Source organism: Erpetoichthys calabaricus, chromosome 16, assembly GCF_900747795.2.
Source record: "Erpetoichthys calabaricus chromosome 16, fErpCal1.3, whole genome shotgun sequence".
Classification (NCBI taxonomy): Eukaryota; Metazoa; Chordata; class Cladistia; order Polypteriformes; family Polypteridae; genus Erpetoichthys; species Erpetoichthys calabaricus.
This window is the reverse complement of record NC_041409.2, coordinates 8,703,697-8,725,419: the sequence shown is the minus strand read 5'-3', so window position 1 is coordinate 8,725,419 and position 21,723 is coordinate 8,703,697. Positions and strand designations below refer to the sequence as shown.

Below are 21,723 nucleotides of genomic sequence, written 5' to 3'. Positions count from 1 at the left end.
ATTCAGGGTTGTAGGGGGCCAGAACCTATCTGGATACCTTGACAGAGAGTCAGTCCATGAGAGCAAACACATGTACATACCCACACTTGCACTCACACAGGAACAATATGAATCAGCAAATCTTCAGAAATGTGGGTAAGAAATGTCCGAACCTAATGGCAAACGTATGCGCAACAGATACAGAAGGACTGTGAAAAGTCCACACAGACAATGTGACTGAAACTCAAGGCGGCTGGCCTGTGAAGTGGCAGTGCTAAGCACCGTGCTATCATACTGCCCTGCAAAGAACTAGAAAAGCAGCAAGCCATGAGAGTGGCCCCCAAGAAGGTATTGTGGGTAGCAGCAAGTTAGTATCATAGTAAAGGACTGATATAATTATCTGTTCCTTTTTTTGGCATTCAGGGAAGATAAACTGTGGGCAGGCTGTAAATGAGATGTAAATGTTGCAGACTTGGTGGTCAATAGAGCTACTAGGTGGAAGCACCACTTGGTTGCTTGAGGAAATTGGGATTATTGGTGACATCTGAACTGTGAGTGGTGTATTTGAAAAAATAGTGGCAACTGAGCTGAATGGGTACATTTTACAATAAATAAATAAACGTTAAAGGTCTTTTAAAAGAAGTACAACAAGCTCACTTAGAAGAGTAATCACATCAATACAAAATAAAATAAAAGCATTTTATTTGGTTACCTTTCAGGTCAAGGTTTTTAGCACCATTGATAACTTGCGTGACAACCTTGGCGTCTACTTTGAGAGTGTGAGTATTGCTGTTGTCTCGAGTGATGACAACATTGTGCCACTGATTGTCATTCAGCGCTTTATCACTGTTTCCTTTAATTACGTGAGGTCCATTTCCCAGATCAAAAACATAATGAATGTACCTGAAAAAAGACAAAGAGAATTATTACCTTTTGCCAATAAATAATGAAAACCTTTCCTGGCACTTTGTCTCCCTGTCCATCAATAAAAAAAAAAACTGAAATGGGTCCCGATAGATGTGTCTGTGTTCTTCTCAACACAACAATAGATTTTAACTCTAAATTCTTAAGAGATGCTATGATTCACAAAGGATATTTACAGGTTGGGAAACTAGTCCCTGACTGTTATCTGATTTTTGTCCATCCATCCATTATCCAACCCGCTATATCCTAACTACAGGGTCACGGGGGTCTGCTGGAGCCAATCCCAGCCAACACAGTGCGCAAGGCAGGAACCAATCCCGGGCAGGGTGCCACACGCTAGGGACAATTTAGAATCGCCAATGCACCTAACCTGCATGTCTGTGGACTGTGGGAGTAAACCGGAGCACCCGGAGGAAACCCACGCAGACACGGGGAGAATCTGATTTTCGTTTAGGATCTTTTTCCCAAAACACCAATTGGAGATTCACATGTACAGAATGATACAGGAAAATGAATCATCACAAGTGGTATCTCAGAAAATTCCCATAGCACGTAAGCTCAGTACGTGAACTCAGTAAGTTGCCAGTGACATTTTTCAAACAAAACAAAAAAAAAAAAAAAACAAAACCAAAACAAGCTCACTGCCACAATCTATCGGCACCACATGCCAAGGCGAGCCACCGTATTGGTCCTAGGTGTCACATGACATTTCAGTTGTCATATGATCATATACTGTATGTTACATGCAGTTTCCTAATCTAGAAGTGAAGATGCTATCTGCCCACTAAATGATGATCTATGGAGAGTACATATTCAGGTGACCACCAAGAAAACAATGCTGTAATCTCAGAAGTCTTTCCTCTGAGGTGATAGCAGAAGTATTGTCAGGGAACAGAGTACATACTATATGCAGATGAAAACCTACATCACAATATACAACATTGGAAACTACTTTCAAATAACAAAGTACCATTTTTGGAAATATACTATTGTTCCCATATGCTCATTCCATTGTTTTACCCAAATTACACCTTTTTGTTTTGCCCTCTGTGTCCTAACATGCCCATGTCAAATAACACACAAGCAGCACATAACAGATCTAGCATGCAGAATGTCTATGAAAGAGAAACAGAAAACATAAGGTATGAGAGACAGACATACACAGTGGGGAAATCAAAGAAATCACACCAACTGATCTTGTTTTTATCACAATCCTAAGGCAAACCATTGTTTTCTGAAATGTTACACCAGTTCTGCCACATTGGCATCACAGCCTGACTAGGCAGCATGCCGAAATGGCATAATCCTTTGGAAAACAAAAACAAGAGCTAAATCCATGCAAAACATTTCTAAAAGAATGACACATCATAATCACAAGTTTTCCTGACAAAATAAAACTTGGGCTACCAACAGTTAGTGTGACAGGACTTACTTTGAAAAGAGTCAGTTTTGTGTGTTTCACTTTATTTAGACGACTCACTAAGAACACTTTTTGGATGCCCATACTGTGTTATTGTTAATATTGTGTGGAAAATCAGCCCCGACACAGACAGGCACAGTGACACAAGTCCTAAGCACATAGATATTTTTATTTTCTCTCTTGCCTTTACAGCACACAACACACAGCCCTTCCCAATGTAAGGCTTTGTCCCTTCTTCTCTTTCTCTCTCTATTTTTCTGTCTTTCTTTTCTTTTGCCGCCTCCACTCCTCTCCCACAAGCTTTGTCCTCCTCCTCCTGACTCAGGCTCCTTGAATGGAGTGAGGCGGCTCCTTTTATATTATTTATTGTCCTGTTCTGGCAGCACTCCTGGGTGTGATGGAAGTGCTGCATGGGCACCCGTTAGTATTCCAGGTGTGGCAGAAGTGCTGCGGTCCAGGTCCCCCTGGCAGTGACCTCAGGTCTCAATAAGGCTGAGCTTCCAAGCTCGTGGTCCTGATGCAATCCTACTGGGGGGGGGCTGTTGTCCTCTCATGTTTCGGGGGAGATATTATTTCCAATATGTCCTCTCCCCCGGTCCTTTCTTCTTAGGGCCATCCTGGTGTGGCAAGGTCCCCAGTCGTCTGCCACAACTGTTAGATAGGATTAGCAATGAACAAAACAACAGAGTTCTTTATCGCATTCAGTTTTACAAAATCACCCCTAAAATTCTTATTTGCAGAAAACTGAACTCTGCAAAATTAGTTTTTTAGGGGCCTTTTGTGATGGACAGCAAGGGACATCTCGCCTTGAGTGTTATTTTGTATCTGAAATCACTCTTTCTGTCCTCCAATATCACCCTGATCCTCTGTGGCTCCTTCCATGTGACTCCACACACTCTCACCTGCCTCATGCACTGCCTGCCACCACGTCACCAGTATCAGTTCAACCTCACACCACACATTGCTGAATCTGCTTCAAATTTAATTTTGCACATTGTTTTGCTTATCACATTTAAGGATTACTAATTGTCAATTTTTGTTATTCAATTAAAAATGTCAAAAAGTATGAAAAATGAGTGAAAGCCAACCTCTGCACTGTTGGAAACTGTAGTGGGAATAGGCTCTGGTGTATTGCAACAGTAAAAAAGAAGGCCCGATTCATTTTAACAAATTTAATGGGGAAAAGTGTAATAAAGCTGAGAAAAATCTACCCAATCACATGCGTTTTTTTTATCAAATTCTATGTAAAAATGTTTATCATTCTATCATAGCATAAAACCGTCTCCTTAACTCAGATATTAAAATTTGGCCAAGATACACCATATATTCCAGGAATAATTATTTGACTTACATACACTGGAAATGTTCTGTTGACACCTTTTTTGTGATGTGTAAAAAATAATTATGGAAACTTAAGGCCTTGCAACACCTATGCCAGAAGAACAATGGATATCTGATGGTAGGAAAGTTACTTTTATTTTTCACTTGTTTCAGTTTCCTTCTCAGTGTAACTATGTATAAATTTGCTAAAAGATAAATAGGTAGTAGGCAGAACTCGCAAAAAGAAATTAGCACCTCATATCTTCCTGTCTGGACTTCCTCGTGAAGTGAAATATAACAGGCTGTGATTGGGCGAAATATTGTGAAAGACATTAGCATTGTAATCGATTTAAGCTAGGTCTATGTCGTTATCGTTTTATGCAGTTTATGTTTTTAAAGTTTCTCTTTAGAAATACTGTTTGTATCCTTATTTTCCTTTTTACGAGCAAAATTAAGTTCCATGCAGTTGACTTTATTAACACGATAAAATAAATTAATGGCAATACTGTTTTACACTGTGGATGTAACAAACCCATGACTGCAGTGTGGTTAGAGAAATTCCAGGTTGATGGTACAAGGTATGTCGGCCACTTTCCCAATGGCAGGCATCAGTGACCAACAATGATTATGGATCCTAATATAGAGGATGTGTAGGCTGCTACATCGAGAGCAATATGTCAGCTTGAACAGGCCTTTTGGTGACCGGGCACTGGATTGACTGTGTTACAGGCTATGCATAGAGAGACATTATATGGTAGGTAATGCATAAACAGGGTCAAACATTCATTGAAACAGTATCCAAAAACATAAAGCACCTTCTTGTGTTTATGCTTTAAAATGACTTCAGTTTTTGTAGGCCAGTGCCTCTAAAACTCAAACAAACCTCGTGTTAAGGACATTATATGCATGAAATTAAACCAAATAAACCAAAATGCATCATCAGCAAAAATAATCACTTGTGCATGCAACATAAGCCGACCCGAGAGGTTTATCCAGTAATGGGATTCAAGGAATCAAAGTTACTTCTTTACACAAAACTTTGAAAAAACAGGGATTGGTAATACGATCATGGAGAGTATCATTTTATGCTATTTCAAAATTGCTGATAATAAATATGATTATATTTTTGATATTTGATTCTTTACTGGTTCTTTACTGGTTCTAACCCACTAGAGCCACTCACAGACAGTTAAAAATGACAAATTTCAAATATAAGCATATGGGGATATCTCTTTAGACTATTTCAGTGTCAGTGATTATAAATATGAGGTTATTTTAAAATTTTTGATTCTTCACTATCAGAAGGTGAAAAATGGCAAACTTTAAAAATAATAAACAACTTCAAACAAAAGATGGGTTGCTGCTGGAGGAGGTGTTGGTAAGGCCAGCAGGGGACACTTACCCTGTGGTCTGTGTGTGAATCCCAACGCTCCAGTGTAGTGACAGGGACACTGTGCTGTAAAAATGGCACATAAGATGTAAAACCAAAGTTGTGACTCTGTGGTCATAAAAGATCCCTGTGCATCCTTTGTAAAGAGTAGGGTGTGTTCCGATGTCCAAGTTAAATCGCCTCCGTGGCCTGGTCATTCTGGCCCCCTAATCATCCCCTATCTCTAATTGGCTCTCTCTTTCAACACTTCACCGCCTAACAGCTAATGTGTTGTGAGTGCACTGGCGCAAAAATGGCTGCCGTTGCATCATCCAGGCGGAAGCTACACATTAGTGGTAGTTGAAGTGGCTCCCCCCTTACTATGTGAAGTGCTTTGAGAAATGATAAAAGCACTATATAAATATTGTGGTATATGGCCAATACCCCCAGGCCACCAGATGGAGCCCTTCCTGCAGCATGGAGGTGCCCCGAATGCCAGCAGGGAATCATGGACAATGAAGTCTTTATTCACAGCCCTACTGGATACCTGGCTGCCAGAGAACGCCGCAGGAAGGCTCAAGGAATATTTTCCCTACAGTCCGGAAGTACGTCCTAACCATGAGAACAGAAGAAATGACGTACTTCCGGGTTGAAGAAAAAGGAGTTTTCACCCGACCCGGAAGTGTTACAAAGTCATATGGACAGAAGAAGAGAAACACTTCTGGGTCAAGGATTTTAAAAGGACGATGGGAAACCCCAGCAGATCGAGCCGAGTTGGGAGGAAGGGTGACTGAGCTGCTGGGAGTGGAGGGTTGGTTATTGTGTTTATTGATTATTGATTATTATTGGAGTATTGTGGAGTGGAGGTGCTTTGTACACTTTATTATTATAATAAATATTCATCTTTGGACTTCAATCTGGTGTCTGACGTGGTGTCTGAGGGTTAAAGGGGACGACAGCGCCCCCTATCTGTCACAATTTAAAGAATTATTATTATTATAAGCATGTGGGGCATTGCTTTACACTATTTCAATGTCAGTGATTACGAATATAATGTTATCATTGATTTGTGGTTAATTACTAAGGAATATAGCCTTCTGTGGACCTCTATGAAAACATGACACATGTCTATTACAATTAAAGAATGTTTAGACTTTAAACATTTAGATTGAGGCACACACTTCAATATTTTAAATATGTGACAAAACTGTTCTTGTTTATTAAATTGTTGTTTCTATCTCATGAAGTAATTCATTACATTTCTTATGAATACCGTGGATTAGGGCAGTTTACACTAATTGAGACTTTTGAAACTCCAAATTATTTCACTATTGGTTTTTATTTCTTCTTTTTATAAATAATTAGTCAAATTTTACATCTATTATTGTACAATAAATACAGGTGCTGGTCATAAAATTAGAATATCATGACAAAGTTGATTTATTTCAGTAATTCCATTCAAAAAGTGACACTTGTATATTAGAGTCATTCATTACACACAGACTGATGTATTTCAAATGTTTAGTTCTTTTAATGTTGATGATTATAACTGACAACTAATGAAAGTCCCAAATTCAGTATCTCGGAAAATTAGAATATCAATTAAGACCAATGCAAAAAAAGGATTTTTAGAAATGTTGGCCAACTGAAAGCTATGAACATGAAACGTATGAGCGTGTACAGCACTCAATATTTAGTTGGGGCTCCTTTGGCCTGGATTACTGCAGCAATGCGGCGTGGCATGGAGTCGATCAGTCTGTGGCACTGCTCAGGTGTTATGAGAGCCCATGTTGCTCTGATAGTGGCCTTCAGCTCTTCTGAATTGTTGGGTCTGGCGTATTGCATCTTCCTCTTCACAATACCGCATAGATTTTCTATGGGGTCAAGGTCAGGCGAGTTTGCTGGCCAATCAAGAACAGGGATACCATGGTTCTTAAACCAGGTACTGGTAGCTTTGACACTGTGTGCAGGTGCCAGGTCCTGTTGGAAAATGAAATCTGCATCTCCATAATGTTCGTCAGCAGCAGGAAGCATGAAGTGCTCTAAAACTTCCTGGTAGACGACTGCGTTGACCTTGGACCTCAGAAAACACAATGAACCAACACCAGCAGATGACATGGCACCCCAAACCATCACTGACTGTGGAAACGTTACACTACACCTCAAGCAACATGGATTCTGTGCCTCTCCTCTCTTCCTCCAGACTCTGGGACCTTCAGTTCCAAAGGAAATGCAAAATTTACTTTCATCAGAGAACATAACTTTGGACCACTCAGCAGCAGTCCAAAGGCGAGACGCTTCTGACGCCGTCTCTTGTTCAAGAGTGGGTTGACACAAGGAATGCGACAGCTGAAACCCATGTCTTGCATAGGTCTGTGCGTGGTGGTTCTTGAAGCACTGACTCCAGCTGCAGTCCACTCTTTGTGAATCTCCCCCACATTTTTCAATGGGTTTTGTTTCACAATCCTCTCCAGGGTGCGGTTATCCCTATTGCTTGTCCACTTTTTTCTACCACATCTTGTCCTTCCCTTCGCCTCTCTATTAATGTGCTTGGACACAGAGCTCTGTGAACAGCCAGCCTCTTTAGCAATGACCTTTTGTGTCTTGCCCTCCTTGTGCAAGGTGTCAGTGGTCGTCTTTTGGACAACTGTCAAGTCAGCAGTCTTCCCCATGATTGTGTAGCCTACAGAACTGGACTGAGAGACCATTTAAAGGCTTTTGAGTTAATTAGCTGATTAGAGTGTGGCACCAGGTGTCTTCAATATTGAACCTTTTCACAATATTCTAATTTTCTGAGATACTGAATTTGGGACTTTCATTAGTTGTCAGTTATAATCATCAAAATTAAAAGAAATAAACATTTGAAATACATCAGTCTGTGTGTAATGAATGAATCTAATATAGAAGTTTCACTTTTTGAATGGAATTACTGAAATAAATAAACTTTGTCATGATATTCTAATTTTACGACCAGCACCTGTATAAATCTGCCTATAATATTTCATTAAATAATGCCAGCTATTAATAATTTAATATGTCAGTCATCAGTTTTAATGCTGGAAAGATCTACTGTTATTGCTTGAAAATATGCGCTGGCAGATGCCATCCTCAGACATAAACTAGCAACAGAATTTATCTCTGACAACAGCAACACTTTTTGCCAAATGCCTGAAGTAAACTGGTGCTCTAGGACACCACTGCCAGCTCATCTTAGTACAGTCATTCTTTAACAGCAATCCAAGGCTCTTTAGTGACAAATGAATATTTATATTGTTAAGCATGGCAAAATGAAACTACCATTAATTCCTTTCATTTGACAAATGAAAAGCATGAGTGATGGCTCCAGCTTGCCTTTTCAACTAACAGATTGGTCATGTGCCTAACACAGCAGCATGCAGTAGGTTTCTCTGTCAGAAGAAGATAAAGCCGGAGTCAATACAAACCTACTTTCCATAGTCTTTTGATGATATCCCTTGGCAAACTACTGCGAGTCTGTGTCCAGCTGTCAGAAGATAAAACCTAAACAGAGGCCTGAGTGTGTTTGCACAAGCATTTTAATAACAGCCATATGGGGAGATACATTTAGGGACAAAAAAAAAAATTCTTGCATTTGCCAGGTTTTTAGACAACAACAGCATGTTATAGTATATGATAAATTATCTTATTTTTCTTATATGTAACTGAAAAAACTTTGTGCTGTAATACAAATTGTAACAGTTGTGATGGGTATGTGTGGCAGTTTGTACATTTCCTTAGTTCTGTTAGTAGTGGAATGTCTGGATTTGTAATGCCAGCCAGTGGTTCTTGTGGAAGGGAGCACCTGACTGTAAGGGGAGGACCATCCTTAACAAACTGTGGCAGGGAAAAAGTGGGGGAAGAAGGGAAGAGAGTGCGAGATGAAAAGGAGAAAGGCAAGAGGGACAAGCTACACTACTCGCTGAAGAAACTTAGGTGAACCCGGGTTCATTTCAGGAAGAATCGTTTTCTTTTTCTTCTGACCCGATGGGCCAGCGTGAGTGTCCCACAACTTGAAGTATGGCTCGGCAGCTCCTTCACAAGAACAGACTGTGGATAATAATTAATTGTTTTTTTTTTAAAAAAGTTTAGTGAAATTTTAAAAAGGGACAGATCACAAAAACTCAGAAAACAATTATTACACACAAACAACAAAAGGCAAAAAGGAAAAATAGTTTCTTCTACAATCTTAGCTTCTTCACGTTAAACCTCAATTACTTTCTATACTTAAAGGTAGTGTTATTTCTCAATGGCACACTGGCATAGGGTTCACTTAGTACATTCACTGTGGATAATAATTAATAACTGTGGATATTTAATTTGTTTTCATTCATTTTTTTTTACAATTTTTATTTGTGTATTAGTGTTTTGTTTCATAATTCGTGTGTGGTGGGGAAGAGCTGCAGCGCAGTATTATGTATACTGGGGGTTTGTTTGTCTTGCACATTTTATTATTTACAGTAAAATAACATTTCTCATTTAACTTAACATTTATACCTGTTGGTGTGCTTCTAAACTTGTTGTGGTCTAGTAGGAAAGTAGTGTTGGTTGCTCATACCCCAGAACGTTTCTTTATTTTTTTCTCTCTTTGCTGCGGCTCTGGATAGGCAGCACATATTATAATCGTAACAGTTCGGGGAGTGGTACAAAATTACACTGCAACATAATTAATGGCAATGCTCAATATATAAGGAATATTTGGAAGCTGTCACTGTGAACTCTCAATATTCTCAATGTTCTCGCAGCAGTCCATCATTAGGCTGATAAAACAAAACAAACCCTTTTAAAGAGATAGCAGAAATACCAGGAGTGGTCAAACCAACCATTTGGTACATTTTAAAAAGAAGGAAAACACTGGAAGGCCTGGACAACCACAGAAGACAATGATTGCAGAATTCTGTCCTTGGTGAAGAAGAACCCCTTCACAATATTTAGCCAAATCAAGAACACTCTCCAGGTGGTAGATCTATCATTGCCAAAGTATACAATCAGGAGAAGACTTCATGAAATAAAGACAGAGGGTTTACCAAAAGGTGTAAACCACTGGTAAACCTCAAGAATAGGAACGGCAGATTAGACTTTGCCAGAATACATTTTTTAAAAGTCTATCCAGTTCTGGATCAATTTTCTTTGGACAAAGGAATCTAAGATCAATATATACCAGAATGTTGGAAAGAGAAGTGTATGGAGAAGAGAAGAAATGGCTCAGGATCCGATGAATACCACATCATCTGTGAAACATGGTAGAGGTAGTTTTATAGCATGATCATGCATGGCCACGAATGGAAGTCAGTCACTGGTGTTTATTGATAATATGACTGCTACTAGCAATAGCAGGATGAATTATGAGGTATATAGGGCTATACTGTCTGCCGAGATTCACTCATATGCTGCAAAACTGATAGCACGATGCTTCACAGTACGGATGGACAATGAACCAAAACATACTGTGAAAGCAAACTTTGTGCTTTTCAATGCAAAGAAGTGGAAGATTCTTCAAAGGCCAAGTCAATCAACTGACCACAGTCCAATTGGACTTGCATTTCACTTGCTGAATACAAAACTGAAGGCAGAAAGTGCAACAAACAAGAAGCAACTGATGACAGCGGCAGTAAAGGACTGGAAGAGCATCCACTAGGATGGAAACCCAGCAATTGGAGATGACCATTTGTTCCAGACTTCAGGCAGTCATTGACTGGAAATGACTTTCAACCAAGTATTGAAAATGATCATTATATTTATGATTATGTTAGTCTGTCCTAATAATATCGAGCTCTTGGAAAAATTAGTGGGTGAGTGGGGCTTTGCAGAAAAATGGCTGTCAGTCCTAAACGGCTCATAAAATATTTTTGTTAAACCCCTTGAATTAAAGCTGAAAGTCTATACTTCAATCAAATAATGATTGCTTTATTTCAAATCCAGTGTGGATGCATACAAAGCCAAAATTATGAAAATCATGTCACTGTCCAAATACCTATTGACCTGGCTGTATTTCCCCAAAAGGAATTCATATTATTCTGACTGATCAAATCTTCAGAACCTACTGCATGTTTAATGATGCTTTGGTAGAAATTACCTGGCCAATGTTCTGTAGTGCTTCAGTATCAAAAAGTCAAAGAAAACAATCTCACATTACTACACAATTATTACATAATCCACATCTCAAATCATCAATTCATATCGTCACAATGTTTCAAACATAGTAAAATATTGTTAAATAAATCACTTCTGGAAAACTCTCTCATGAATGAAAATGGAATGCACTCAGATGGACATGAAAAACCAGTCGACCCACGTCCCTGCAATTTTCTTTTTAATTAAAAAAATAAAATATCCCATTGATGCAGGTTTTCAGACCCTTTACTCAATACCTTGCTGAAGCTCCTTTAGAAGTTTTTATGGGCTGCAATCTTCTTAAGGTATGATGGAACAAGTTTTGCACACCTGAATTTTTGGAATTTCTGCCACTTCTCATTGCAGATCCTCTCAAACTCTGTCACATTGTATGGAGACCATCAGCGGCATGGCTGTTTCAAGTCTACTAAGAAATGTTTAATTGGGTTCAATTCCAGGCTCTGACTGTGACCCTCAGGGACATTCTCTGTGTTTTCCATAAGCCACACTTGTGTTGTCTTTGCTTTGTGATTAGGGTCATTGTCCTGTTGGAAGGAGAACGTTTGGCCCAATCTGAGGTTCAGAAAGCTCTTAGCAGGTTTTCATTGATGATATCTCTGTAGTTTGCTCCATTTAACCTTCCTTCAGATCTGACAAGTCTCCCAGTTACTGCTGCTGAAAAACAACCCCATTGAAAGATGATGTCATCAACATGCTTCAAAATTAGAATGGTATTGCACAGGTGATGAGCAGTGCCTCGTTTCCTCCAGATGTGAGCTAATCTTGGCTTCATCAGACCACTGAATCTTGTTTGAGAGTCCTTTAAGTGCCTTTATGCAAACCTCAAGTGAGCTTCCCTGTGTCTTTTACTGAGGAAAGGCTTCTGTCTGGCCCTTCTGCCATAAAGCCCAGATCAGTGGAGTGTTGCAGTGAGTCCTTCTGAAAGTTTCTTTGTTCTCCACACTGGTCCTCTGGAGCTCAGCCAGAGTGACCATCTGGTACTTGGTTACATTCTTACCATAGCCCTTCTCTCACGATTGCTCAGTTTGGCCAAGTAGCCAGCTCTAGTAAGAGTTATGGTTGTTCCAAATTCCTTCAATTCAAGAATTATTGACGATATTGTGCTCTTGGAAACCTTCAGTGCTGCAGGAATTTTTCTTTTTTGTTTTACCCAGATCTGTGTTTTAATAATAATCCTGTCTCTAAGCTCTGCAGGCAATTCCTTTAACTTCATAGCTTGGTTTTTGCTCTGATACATAATTTCAACTGTGAGGTCTTCTATGAATAGATGTGTGCCTCTCCTGATCATGTCAAATCAATTGAATAGGCCATGTTTCACTGATGATCAATAGAATGAGATCTTCCTGAGGCAAATTTGAAGTGCCATAACAAAGGGTCTGAATACTTGTGTCAAAGGGATATTTAAATCTTTATTTTTTTAAGTGTGTTGATGGGGGGAAAAACAAAAAATATCAAATGTACATCGATAGATAGATAGATAGATAGATAGATAGATAGATAGATAGATAGATAGATAGATAGATAGATAGATAGATAGATAGATAGATAGATAGATAGAGTAGCATGTGGCCGGGGCCCTTGCCCGGCCGGGACACCTCCATGCTGGAAGGACCGGGAGAGCAAGCGTGGCCAGAGCATTACCTCCCCCAGGACACTAGATGGCAGCCCCACTGGTTTGTAGCAGAGCCTCGGACTCCTGCAGGGCTTCATGGGAGTTGAAGTTTGGTGCAGCCTTGTTGTAATCCGCAGATGCTACCAGGGGGTGCTGCAGCAGGATCTGCTGAGTCATTTTGGGCAGTTCTTCCGCCACACCTGGAAGTGCTGCTGGAAACTAGGTCATCAAGCACCTGGAGCACTTCTGGGTGCATTATAAAAGGAGCCAGCAGCCACTACTCGGGGAGCCAGAGTCAGGAGGAGGAAGACAAAGCTTGACAAGAGGAGTGGAGGAGAAAGAAGAGTACTGTGTTGGTGCATTGTACTTTTGACTGTGCTGGGCTTGTGGGAAACAGGGAAGGCTTTCCCACGAGGTAAAAGAAAAAAATAAAACGTGTGTGCCTTGAACTTGTGTCCCACGCTTGTCTGTGTCAGGTTCAGGTGGCAGTGCCTGCCTGGGTGGTCTACAATATATATATATATATATATATATATATATATATATATATATATATATATATATATATATATATATATATATATATATATATATACTGTACAGTATATATAGTCAGACACACAAGCTATTAGCATGTTACGCATTTTGTGCCCATTCTAAAGGGTTTCAGGGAAGGATTTGGATGTGACAAACAATGTCCTACACTTTAAATATCAGCAACACTAGAGGAACAAAATCATTTGTGGGCAGACCTATTACTAGAACAAAGCTCTCTGAAATGGAAGTCAATCTATACTAATAAAAGGCAAAGCCCTCACTGACTCACTGACTGACTGACTGACTGACTCACTCATCACTAATTCTCCAACTTCCCGTGTGGGTAGAAGGCTGAAATTTGGCAGGCTCATTCCTTACAGCTTACTTACAAAAGTTTGGCAGGTTTCATTTCGAAATTCTACGCGTAATGGTCATAACTGGAACCTGTTTTTTGTCCATATACTCTAATGGAGGAGGCGGAGTCACGTATCGCGTCATCACGTATTACGCCTCCTACGTAATCACGTGAAGTGAAAACAAGGAAGAGATTTACAGCACAAGTCAAACGCGGGAACGAAGGTAAATGACATTAATTGTTGAGTGTCTTTTAATACTGTGTAATTGTTGAGTGTCTTTTAATACTTTGTAAGCATACATATTAACAGATGTGCAATTAAACGTGTGCATTTACGGGGTGATTTCTCAGGTTAAAGCTCGAAGTGATCACTCGAGTGAAGGCAGCTTCACAAAAAAAAACGGATCCTTAACAAACTGTTATTGGTATATTTTCCCTCAATTTTAAAAGGTTTTCTTTTCTTCTTGATAAAAATTTAAAAGCAGAACTTCGCCGGTGCGAACCGCGGGGATTTGAGCGACTGACGCATACAGACATATTCATGAGTGCAGGTAAGAAAAGCACCGTGTAAACCTAAAGTTTAAATTAAGTTCATAGACCTACAAAAGGTTGCCATTGATTTCAAGCAAGATTGCTTTTCTCCTGTACAACTATACGTTGCATTCTCAAGAGTGTGCTTGCACGGCTTGGTCATATTACAACCGGAGTGCTGAACTGACAACGTGATATACAAACAGAACAATCGTAAAAACAGGATTAAATAAAAAGGCTGCTTCCGTTGGCAAAGCAACGAAAAAGGAAGATCTTATATGACGTTCGTTTATAAAACAGCGGAGAGGCTGTGTGAAGTCAGCTTCACAAAAAAACAGATCCTTAACAAATTGTTATTGGTAGATTTTCACTCAATTTAAAAAGGTTTTCTTCTTAATAAAAATTTAAAAGCAGTACTTCGCCACTGCAAAGCACGGGGATGTATAGATAGATAGATAGATAGATAGATAGATAGATAGATAGATAGATAGATAGATAGATAGATAGATAGATAGATAGATAGATAGATAGATAGATAGATAGATAGATGTGTGTATGTATGTATGTGTGTATATGTATGTGTATATATATGTTGATATATGTATATATATGTGGATGTGTATATGTATATATATATATGTATATATGTAGATATGTGTATATGTAGATATGTATATATAAGTATATATGTTTATGTATATATATGCTTACATAACCTCTTTAACACACTACTTCTCCGCTGCGAAGCGCGGGTATTTTGCTAGTTTAAGATAAACAAGAGACATATGTGTAAAAAAGCTTGGAACCCAACCAGTCTTTGTGGTCAGCCTTTTTTATTTTTTGGGTATTTCACTAATTATGTTTAAATTAACAAATTCTTATCAGTCCATTAAGCAATAAATTACCTTCAAGTTATCCAATGAAATTGAAAAGCTACTGAAATTAACTTGACGGTCACTGAAAAGAGTGCAAGCTACCCTCTTAAGTTGTACAAATTAGACTGGATCTGGTGTGGGTGTACCGTGTGATGAACTAGTGTCTCATCTTGTGTTAATTCCAGCCTTTAGTCCAATTGGATCAGAATAATGTCAACCTCTCAATGACCCAGTATTGGTTGTCACACACGTGCACATGGAGGAGAACATAAGGGCTCAGGTGATGGTAATAATCCACCAAACCAGGGGCTGGCGCTGTGGTATAAAGCCTTCTCTCTTCTTCCCTCTTCAGAACGGAAGTCTAACCGCCACTCCAGTGCTGATGTCTCTGCTGTTGTCTGCCCTCCTAGACCTCCCCTTCCTGTTGAAGACCTATATAACCAAGAGGGCCTCTATTCTACTTCAGGTCTATTTTGAACTTATGTCTGCAAAGATGTCTCCACATTGATTTGTGCGTTGAAAAGTATTATACAGTGTTCATGCTGGGTGGTACTCCCCAAATCTTTAACTTTGTCATGTCTCCTCTTTTACATGGTGAAACCAGGGTCTGAAAACAGTTAATAGTTAGACTTTCTAAATGTACCCCACAAAGAAAAACCTGTCCAATATATGCACCATAAAAAATCAAAAATTATTTTGAGATGACCTCATAATATTCAGTACAACAAGATATCACTGGCCATATATTTAATAATAAAATTATTCTGACAAATATTTTGAAGAATCCTAGACATGTTGTTGGGCAATCAGCTTAAGGTGGGCTGGGGGTATGTTTTGGTTTTATCTGACTAGATTAGCAGAAGAGTTATTGAACATACAGTAGGTCCTCTATGGCTTTGTTTGCTGAAAGGATGAGCAAATTTCTTCTCTGTTTAATTGGGCTATTAAGTCTAAAGGAAATATATGAGAATATTATTCTAGAAAGGATAAATAACCAATGAAAAACACAAGTGGCTTACCCTTTTACAAGCTCAACTGCAATAAAATCATTGCCATCCCCACTGTTGAAAAGAATGAAGCCATCTGGAGTAGTAGTTTTGAACTGAAAGAAGAGGTGCATTGACGTGTAGGCCTGAAGCGTAGCAAGACTAAGGTAGCTGCTTTTGGATTTAAAAGTGACTGGGTCAGCTATAATTGATCTCATTCCAAATCGGGCATTCAGTTCACAGTTGTCAATGTCCCCATTTTTGCAGAGGTCAATGTACAGCATTCCATTGAACATTAAACTCTGAAGATGCCCAATAAAACTGGAAGGAATAACAGAAATGTAACGTCTTTCTGTCATAATTCCTGTCTCAATGTTGTGGAATTCCAGTCGAGTGTGATCGCCCACCATTTGACCTGAGATAAAACAAGAACACAAGATGTGTTTTCATGCTTAGTAACTCAATTATGAGAATCATTCATTTTTTTAATATAAAAACTATACACATAAATTACCATTGAACTAAAAAGATTACAGATTATACATAGATTAAGGAGCAAAATTAAAAACCATGCAGCACAAAGACAATTTTCCGAAATCATTTTAAAGTTGAGAAGTCTCTAATACTAATGCATAAAATATTTTCCCCTAATGAATTTCAGTTTAGCTGTCCAAGTGACATTAATTGGGTCCCCTTTGAGATGAATCAATACAGTAAAGCTTATCAGATAGCATTGCAATCTTTGAAGTGTTACAGAAGCTATTTAGTTTTGTTGCATTTTATTTTTTGCTCTTCAAGAGACATCTGCTGGACAAAGAGAGTAAAACCACTAGCTGAATTAACAAAGTACATACAAGAGAAGTGCTATGCTTGGCAAAATCTTTAGTAAAATTAAATGTCTTAATTTAAAAAAAGCATTATATGTTAGTTAATTTTATACATGAATGTTACATACAACATTGAGACCTGTATTTACAAATTCATATATGTTGTATGTCCATTTAATTTATACACAGTCATCTTACCAAGGCCAAACCAAATTAATGATGAGTCAAGAAGGGCTGACAATAGGTAGAAACCTATGGGATTGTGCTTTGCTTTAACAGAGAGTTGGCATGAAGTTTTATACAACACAATGCTCATGGGTACCAGGACATAGGCTGCAGGGAATGCCATATTGCTGTCTCTGGAGAAAAGGTTGGGACTGTCTGATTCTGGCAAGGGCAGATTTAGTGCCATTACTGCCATGTCAGCCAGGGATAGGCAATTGGATAAATATGGGGGGTTGCTGGGGATTGACAAATAAATGCTAATATAAGTTAATTGTTTATTATTACTGATTTTTCACTGGTTTGGCAGATTACCCTTTTAAGCGGGCACTGAACATCCCACCCCAGAATCCTTTAGAATTATCCCTTGTTAAAATATGTCTCATAATCAGAGGTATATTAAATATTTGGTAGTGAGATGTGGAGAAGGCTCAGGTGGTGTGGAAAAAAGAGGCCAGAGGGTATATAAAGGTGAGAAAAACAGTGATACTGATACCACTGTGGGGACAGATTGGTGATCCATCCATTCATCCATTACCCAACCCGCTATATCACGGGGGTCTGCTGGAGCCAATCCCAGCCAACACAGGGCGCAAGGCAGGAAACAAACCCCGGGCAGGGTGCCAGCCCACCACAGAATTGGTGATTCATCCTATTTAATAGACATGTTTAAAGACCAGAATATTTAGGTCTTCATGGGTGACAAGTTAGTTGTGTAACATTTTGTCTATCTGGTGTTTTGTTTTATTCCCAGGGGTCTTTCCTCAAATGTCAGTAAAGGTGCCATTTTCTTGAATGCATTTGGTCTCCTATGATTTATTTTGAGGAATGCCACAATGGCTCCCATATGTGTATGTATAGATAGATAGATAGATAGATAGATAGATAGATAGATAGATAGATAGATAGATAGATAGATAGATAGATAGATAGATAGATAGATAGATAGATAGATAGATAGATAGATAGATAGATAGATAGATAGATTTGTTTCCACAAAGCTGGAAGCACACAATTGTCTAAAATGTGTTTGTATGCTATAGCATTAATAGTTCCCTTCACCCAACTTCACAGTAGACATTATTTAGTCCAGAAGATAGCTCGCCAAACCCAGGTTCATCCACCAGACTGCCAAACACTAAAGTGTGATTCATCACTCCAGAGAACACATTTCCACTGTCCCAGAGTTCAATGGCGGTGTGCTTTACACTACTCCAGCCGATGCTTGGTATTTTGCATCATGATCTTACACTTGTGTGCAGTTACTTGGCCATGGAAAGCCACTTCATGAAGTTCCCAATGAGGTCCTTGTGCTAATGTTGCTTCCTGAGATAGTTGTGAGTGATGTGACATAGGATAGGTGACACACTAGGCTCTTCAGCACTCAGCAGCTCCACTATGTGAGTTTGTGTGGTCTACCACTTTGTGGCTGAGCTGTTGTCATTCCAAGATGTTTCCACTTGACAAATATAGCACTTATAGTTGACTGGGGCAGCTCTAGTAGAGCAGAAATTTCACATGCTGACATGAGGCAAAGGTGGCATCTTATGACAGTGCCACGTTCAAAGTCACTGTATGACCCATTCTACTGCTAGTGTTTGCCAATGGAGATTGTATGGCAATGTGCTAATTTTATGGGTGTGACTGAAACACCTGAACCCAATAATTTGGAGGGTTGTCCACATACTTTTGGCCATATAGTGTATTTTAAAGTAACTTATGGGTAAACATGCAAAACATTTTTTAACACCTTATACATATACTGTAATTAACAGCTTTTAAAGGAATAACTAGCAAAGCAAGAAGAGTTAAATACCTTCAGCAGTGTCATCGTCAACTGTAAGCTTCAAACTTTTACCCCGTCGAACCACACGGACTGTATGCCAGTCATTATCATTGAGTTTTTGTCCAGCATAAAGAGTTTCTGGTCCTTTGCCTGAGAACGATGTTGGTTGAAAAAGTTATTTTCATTTATTAATATCAACCAAACCTTTGTTGTTTACCATGAATACAGAAGAGGAACACTCTTCAGATAAATTTTTACTTGAAGATTTTTGCCAAGTCCATTTTTTTTAATGATTTATTTTTTTGACAATAACAAAAGCTGTCCCATAATCATAATTTTAAAATGTTAACAATAAAAAAAAATCACAAGTCTATGAGATGTATCTCTAGTTCTTTATTATAGATATATTTTTTATTTGGAAACAAAAGCAAAGGTTTGGTTACTTCATAAACCACAAATACAAGTTTGAACTTAGAAGGCAAAAAAGAAATACTATATTGACATACTGTATATCATTGTTGAAATCCAAAATATTTCAAACTAACATAAGGTCTTTAGTATTATATACGTTCAATCTTAATAATAACACATTTACTCATAATCAGGTCTTAATATTCTAATAATTTGTCCATCCCTGTACTGTACCCCAACTGCTAGATTGCACCTCAGGAGAGGCAGTAATTGGTTGAAATTTGTAAGTCTGCTTATAGAAAGCTGCTTCTGAAAAAACTCAAAACTAGCACATAGTGTAACAATCATAATTTGAGTTTTAATTGTTTATTGAATATGCCTGACTGGGTCTTCGGTAGTTGGAGCCCATGTTACCAGTCCTGAGTATTAAAAGATAAGATGCCTGACAATCGAAGATCATTAAATCAAATTAGCTTATTTGGTTAGCTGAGAGCAAAGTTGTCCAGACATCTCACCCAGGTATTTTTCAAAAGATTTTAAGGTTTCTGTGTCAACTACATGACTCAACAGTTTGCTCTGAACTTCTCCAGCTCCTGGTGTTAAGAAGTATTTCTTGACTTCTATCTAAAAATGTACCTTCTGTACCTGAATGTCATTTCCATACATAATGCATGATTTAACCCAAAGAAGTCTGTCAGATCAGTTTTGTTAATGTCTTTTGAGAATTAACACGATATGAATTAGCTGCTCATGAAGCCTCCTCTGCTCAAGTCTAATGAGATATAGTCCTTGAGCTTCGCGCATGTCCGTCAGGCCAAGATGCACATGGCGGTTTGTTCTCTGTTCTCCTAGAGCTTTTTGTACAATAGTAACCAGAATTGTACACTATAATCCATCATTCCAGCACAGGAGTCTTCAGTATTAGTTCTGGAGGTCCACAGTGGCTGAAAGGTTTTGTTCCAACTCAATGTCTTAAACAGAAGCCAGTTATTGTTGTTGAAGCAATTGCTTCCCATGCATTGAGTTACTTTAGTAAACTTGCGTGTTAAATTTCCCAACTCCTATTTTTTTTTTGTCTTAAGCAGTGCTCAGTTTTTAATGTTTTCTTGATTTTTGTTTTTTGTTTTGAAAATTTTTTCCAGCTTCTGTGGTTTTGAATATGGATGGGTGGATGTGAGACACAAATGATAAAGGAACCAGCAGTTCACCATTTAACTTGCCGTCATTTATGCCTCTGTGTGTGTGTTCATCTGTTTCAATAAAAAAAATAAATAAATAAAATTTGGACAGAAATGGAAAAAGAATGGAGTATTATTAACAGGCTTTGGACGACAAATCACTCAGAAGACATTTTCTAAAAAAAAAAATCCATCCATCCATTATCCAACCCGCTGAATCCAAACACAGGGTCACGGGGGTCTGCTGGAGCCAATCCCAGCCAACACAGGGCACAAGGCAGGAACCAATCCCGGGCAGGGTGCCAACCTACTGCAGCTAAAAAGAAAAATCTCCAATATGATAATGATTAAATATGTCAAATATATTTTAAAATTGTATCTATCCATCCAAGTACAGACTACTGGGGGACTCTACTGATAACCTGACTCCGTGCATTGGCTTTCTCTTCTTTACATTTACCCCAATGGTTTCTTGCTTTAAAATGAACCTTTGCTGTGTAACCTAATTGAAGGCTGTTTGAATGTCTAAGTATGATTTATTTTTGTCTTTTACTTAATTTCCTGTTCAAAACAGTTTTACAGAGCTGTAAGCCAAGATTCAGCCCAGAATGGGGCACCAGTCCCATTCACTTATTTAACGGAGGTTTACTGATTCCCATGTCTACACACCAGTAACAATTAAACTGTGAATTTATGGATTATATCTCAAATATATAAGATGCTATCAATTTACACATAATATTAAACTAATGTATGTATATGAACCAGAGCTCAGGCATTATTTAGCTTTTTTATCATATACGGCAAGACCATAGTCAAAGATGCCATTAAGACCGATGCCATTATTGAGTGCAATTATAAATAAAAAAACAGTGTAATCAGAAGACTATTAGAAGGGCTCTCATACCTAAAATGAAGCCAAAAATCATAGTACAAAAATGTAACGCAAGTGACAGAAACTAAAGGAACATTAGGATGTATTTTTTAAGAAAAATAAAAACGTGCAAAAATTTATTTGGAATCTGTTACACTCAGATAGTTACAGTTCTGTCACTCTGATGCTGTAATTTACAAAACGTCTGGGATCGCTCTCCATGGCAAGCATAGATGCCTACTGCTTCAAAAAATTGTGGCAACCGGAAGTATGCAAAATTAACATAGAATTATTTCAAAATAATAAAATGCATAATATACATATGTAAATGAAAAAAATAAACACAAGGGAATAATAAGAAATGCAT

General features: G+C 38.4%; 1 protein-coding gene across 14 annotated transcripts in view; it reads right to left on the bottom strand.

Moving 5' to 3' along the window:
• The window catches only part of nrxn3a (neurexin 3a), a 1,637,233-nt gene that overhangs the window by 954,023 nt on the left and 661,487 nt on the right, over positions 1-21,723 (bottom strand). For all 14 annotated transcript variants that reach the window (XR_007933698.1, XR_007933699.1, XM_051920149.1 and 11 more), the window contains 3 exons: positions 18,924-19,043; positions 16,092-16,473; positions 692-882 (listed from right to left, as the gene is read on the bottom strand). Coding sequence is in view for 12 of the 14 variants with exons in the window: in XM_051920149.1 (XP_051776109.1) it covers positions 692-882; positions 16,092-16,473; positions 18,924-19,043 (693 nt within the window). In the remaining 2 variants the exon portion in view is untranslated. The remainder of the gene's footprint in view (positions 1-691; positions 883-16,091; positions 16,474-18,923; positions 19,044-21,723) is intronic.